The following is a 4,486-nucleotide window of genomic DNA, read 5'->3' as shown; positions in this document are numbered from 1 at the left end:
TTTCCTTGCAAACTTTCTTTATTGCTCCCAAGCACAAATCACCCAGAAGGCGGCTCTGAGCATGCACAGAGAAGTGTGTTGAAGCCAGTCTGGAGGTTACCTCCAGGAACTCTCCTTATGAGCACACCTGGCCCCATCCTCGCTGGAGGGGCTCTCTGAAAACGAGCTGCCTCCTCTCCATGCACTGCTCATTCAGTTGGGCCTCCCGTCTCTGCTGATGCCTCTCCATAGGGCTGAGAGCGGGGGCTCGTCTGCATCCGAGAATTCCTCCTTCTCAAAGATTGTCCTACTGGCTGTGCATCTTGGCCATTCCCAGGAACTGCCTGGCACCGCGAAGCATCCGGCCTTGAGATAATCACCTCCACATGCTGAATCTCAGAATCACGAACTGGCCCACCCTCACCAATCCCACTGAAATATGCTTCGCATTCTGATTCCGAATCATCTGGAATGCAGCCAGCAGTCCGTGGGAATGGCTGCCCAAGGCCACCACCCTTCTTACTCCCAGCACTGCGTAATCTAACGAAATGAAGGAAGCCGCCCTCTGAGTGGGCGACACAGTGCAGAATTCTGGCTTGCACATTCTGGGGCTTGAGTGGTGGTTTGCTGAGAGTCACAAGGAGGCTCCAGACACAGCAGCGTGGTGGTTTTCTGCCATTGTTAGTCTGTTATATCGTTTGAACCCAATCATGGTATTTCACCATGGAGAGTTTGGTCTTTAGAAACCATGATGAGGAGCATCAATTGGTTCTGTGGTTTCTCCGTACCATCGTGGTTTCCACAGTCCTGGTGTGCAAGTACCACAGAGGTATCTGGGAAGAGCGGTGACTGCAGAGGCCGCTCCAGCCTTCCAGTCTCTATGTATGAACCAACGTGGAAGAGGCAGATGACACAGGCAGCAAGTGATGCCCCTTGGGATTGAATTTCAGGGGCAGCAATGGATGGGACATGTGCCAACAGTGGGAGGACTGAGCAGGGAGGAGGAAAACCATGATGAAATAGAAATCATTTGCTTGTCTGTCAGGTAGATCATGGTTAAATCTGCAGACCATGGGAACCACTCAGGGTTCCTGATCATGTTGTGTGAATGAAGTCACTGTCATTCTGGTTGTTGCATTCCTTCATGGTTCAGTCGTGGGTAGCAAAGGTGGTGATATGAAGAGGCGAATAACTATTTGGAACAATGGATGTTTCTAAGGGCAGCGGGTTGGAAACAGAAGCAAAGTCCATGGGAAGTTCTCCTGCACGAGTCCCACTGAAAGCTACAGGAGGCTTTTCCACGCAACTCCCCATCATGTCAGTGGAAGTTGCTCAGAAGAACTTCTGTCCTGCACTGCCCACAGGGAGCCGAACGGCTGGCCACAGGGCGCTCCGCTCCAGCTTGGCTGAAAAATCTTCCCAGGACCAGCCTCGCCCATCAAATCACACACCGGAAAGCTTGACATCATAGGCAACCATGTTGAAGTTGTCCCAAGCGAAGAGCTTCCTCTCTGCTGGGTTGTAGTCCACCATGCTGCTGTACCCATAGCGGTTCTCAAAACGGAGGCTCAGCGGCGCGCTGGTCCCCGTGCTGGTGCGGTAGATGTAATTCACCGTGGCCTCGGGGGACGAGTAGCTGCTGACGGTGTACAAGGAGCCGCAGATCATGAAGGCGTTGGCCACCGACTGCTTGCGGATGTTGGTCTCCCAGGTCCGCTCCACCTCCAGCGTCTCTGGATCCAGCTTCGAGAGCATGATGGCCCCCCTGGCGAGCGCCGTGCTGTAGATCGCCCACAGCCCCACCTCGTCCACTGCGAGGTCAATGTCCGTATACCCGCCCCACGAGTAGGGGAACTGTCCGTGGTAGCCGGCGCTCGGCAGCTCCTTCTGAACAGCAACGGCTTCGGCCTGCAGGTCGTACTTCACCAGCGTTCTGGACTTGTGCCTCTGAAAATAGAGCGCGCCCCGATAGACCACCGCTCCGGTGCTCTCCATGGGTCTGGCCAGCACGTGTACTTTGGAAGGGTGGCCCTTCTCAAACTGCTCCGCGCTGTCGTACTCGAAGACCTGGCGGACATCCGTGCCGACGGTGTCAACCCTCCACGTCGTCTCACGGGTGTACGGAGGCACAGGCTGCGGGTCCTTCATCCACACGCCGTACTTGCCGGCAATGGTCTCCGCCCTTCGGAAGGTCACCGGTTCCCCAACCCACTCCAGCAGTCCGCAGCCTGTGCCAGGAAGCAAGAGTCAGGTTACTCGGCCTACTTGCAGAACATGGAGCAGCGCTCGCCTTCCTGCGACCCCAGACCCAAGCCCTAACCCGAGCCAGGAGGCGTGAAACGGGCATGGCCCAGCTTGGAGAGCACTCCTGTTTACATCAGTGGGATCTGCAGCTGCTGTTGGCAGACCACTGCCCTACAGAGATCAGTACAACTTACTCTGACTGGCAGAGGCCACAGGGTCTCTAGCTGTGGTCTTTCCCATCTTGGCAACTGCAAGAAATAAGCGTATAAATTGGCCAAACACACAAATAACAACAAAGTACTGCACTACAGTGGACCCACTCTAACAAAAGCTTGTGTAAAATAAACATTCCTAAATGTTAACAGTCCCAGTACATACCTGGGTGAACCAGTCTGAAATTTCTTTTCAGTATGACTCAGATAAAGGTGAATGGCCCTGGCTAGATTTTCCATCACCTCCGATATTCTGAGAACAGTCAGAGGAGCACATGTGAAGTGTTGCTTTCATTTTGTTAATCAGTGGACTCTTGGGGCTATTGCTGAGCGAAATGCAGGAAGAGGAAACGCAGCATCTTTTCTAGGTTGGCAGCAGGGAATGGAAGGAACCGGCAAGGTCTGTCCGCAAGGGAGGAAAGCCCTGGAGCCAGCTGGCCGACAGGAAAACCCAGGCTCTCCCCCGCACGCCCGTTTCCCCACCATCACCCAGTCAGGCGTCTGGCCCGGCCCCTCTGTCCGTGGGGAATGATCTCAGCCTCTAAAAAGTCATGGGAGACTGGAATAGGTGGCCCTGGAGATCCGTGCGCCCTCCGGACTTGCAGGGAGCCGGCCAGGTGGCTTTTCTCATTTTTAAGGACGTTGCTGCAGGAAAAAGTAGGATTCTTCACACAAGCGTTCATTTCATGCACCGCTGAAGTGAGCCCTGCAGAGGCTGAGGTGGTGCACAGGGTCACTGTATTTCCTTTCACCCTCACTACTGATGCTGTAATCTGGTGAGAAGATGGGGCATCAAGCTGACAAAAGAGGAGGCGATACTGTGCCACTCTATTTTTTATTTCTTTATCTAGTGCTTTTCTAACAAGTGCAAGTGCCTCGGGTCAGCTTACAAAAAACCACTCAGTTCCTACAGCAGTGGGCTCTGTGCCATCTCCTTTTGCCAAGGGTGTTGAGGACATTTCTATGCCACCCGCAGGATGGAGGTGTCTCCCAGTCAGCCAGACTGCTGCGGGCTCAGCCCAAACAGCTTCTGCAAAAGGAAGATTTCCTTCCCAGTTGACTGTCACCTGCTTGGCACTGGGGATACTGGAGGCAATTCACCAGGGTAGGTGTCTCTCCAGACAGGGTGGACTCATAAAGACAAAGGAGTCTTCAGACTGAAGGGACAGCAGCAGCTGAGAAGGAGATAAGGTTCTAGATAAGGTGAATTTAGCAGGTCACAGAAAGAACCCTGTGACAGGCAGTAGAACCAGAAGGCAGCAGAAGGCATCTGGCGTGGTACCTGGCTCCTTCGCTTCTGCGCTAGGGCGGCTGGGGGAGAGGCTTCCCTGGAACAGGTGGGATGCAGGAACCTCCATCAGTTCGGATCTCGCCTCTTGGTAGTCCACATTCCTGGTGTCCCACTGAGAACCTGTGGAGAGCAGGTGGAGAAAGCTTGTCGGCCTTTTGGCTAAGATCAAGTGTAGTATCTGTTCTTATCAGTTTAATATCTAATTCTTTGGCCAGGACGACTTATTTTATATTGTAAATTCATTTTATATTTTTAATGTATTATATTTTAATGTTTTGTGAGCCACCCCAAGGCTTCGGCGAATGGGGCAACATAGAAATTTTCTAAATAAATAAATTTTCTGAATAAAGCAAGCATGCAAAAGCCCAGAAATAGTGCGTGTGGAACACCGGCAAAAGGGGCGAGCCCTTGCGGCACCCTTGGGTGTTCCAAGTGCTTCCCACCCTGCATCCTCATCCACGTGACCCAAGAGCCACTGTCAGGTGAATGGAAGGTTGGGCTGCAGTCCCCCCTCCCCACGGCTGCATCTGGCTGGAGATTATTCAGATCATGTCCAGCACCGCCCCGGATTATTTCGGTCTAGCAAATCAGCCCGGCTCACATGCTGCAGTAAGCCGGCGCCCACAGGCGCGTCCTGCTCAGTGGCTCCGGTGCCGCTCCCCCGTCAGCGGGACCCTCCAAACAAGCCCACTGCCTCCGCCTGCCTCGAGCGGAGCACTCGCTCTGCTTCTGGCTTTCCTCACACACTTTGCTCTGGGCT

The 4,486-nt window shown here is 53.7% G+C and overlaps 1 protein-coding gene and 1 pseudogene across 1 annotated transcript; one reads left to right on the top strand and one right to left on the bottom strand.

Moving 5' to 3' along the window:
- MYOC (myocilin) lies at positions 1 to 2,442 on the bottom strand. The gene is made up of 2 exons (XM_044439402.1): positions 2,418 to 2,442; positions 1 to 2,207 (listed from the first exon to the last, which is right to left on the bottom strand). The coding sequence occupies exon 2, from the start codon at positions 2,125 to 2,127 to the stop codon at positions 1,423 to 1,425; it is 705 nt and encodes a 234-aa protein (XP_044295337.1). The 5' UTR covers positions 2,128 to 2,207; positions 2,418 to 2,442; the 3' UTR covers positions 1 to 1,422.
- Positions 2,443 to 3,865: 1,423 nt separating this feature from the next.
- LOC123028018 lies at positions 3,866 to 4,042 on the top strand (annotated as a pseudogene).
- Positions 4,043 to 4,486: the final 444 nt, after the last annotated feature.

The sequence above is a fragment of the Varanus komodoensis genome, unplaced genomic scaffold (genome assembly GCF_004798865.1).
Source record: "Varanus komodoensis strain SLA01 unplaced genomic scaffold, ASM479886v1 scaffold34_3, whole genome shotgun sequence".
Taxonomy (NCBI): Eukaryota; Metazoa; Chordata; class Lepidosauria; order Squamata; family Varanidae; genus Varanus; species Varanus komodoensis.
The sequence above is the reverse complement of the archived record's forward strand: the minus strand, read 5'-3'. Positions and strand labels throughout refer to the sequence as shown.

Excerpts from the sequence above, each read along its gene's own strand:
- MYOC (XM_044439402.1), bottom strand. The coding sequence starts at position 2,127 with ATGAAGGACCCGCAGCCTGTGCCTCCGTACACCCGTGAGACGACGTGG.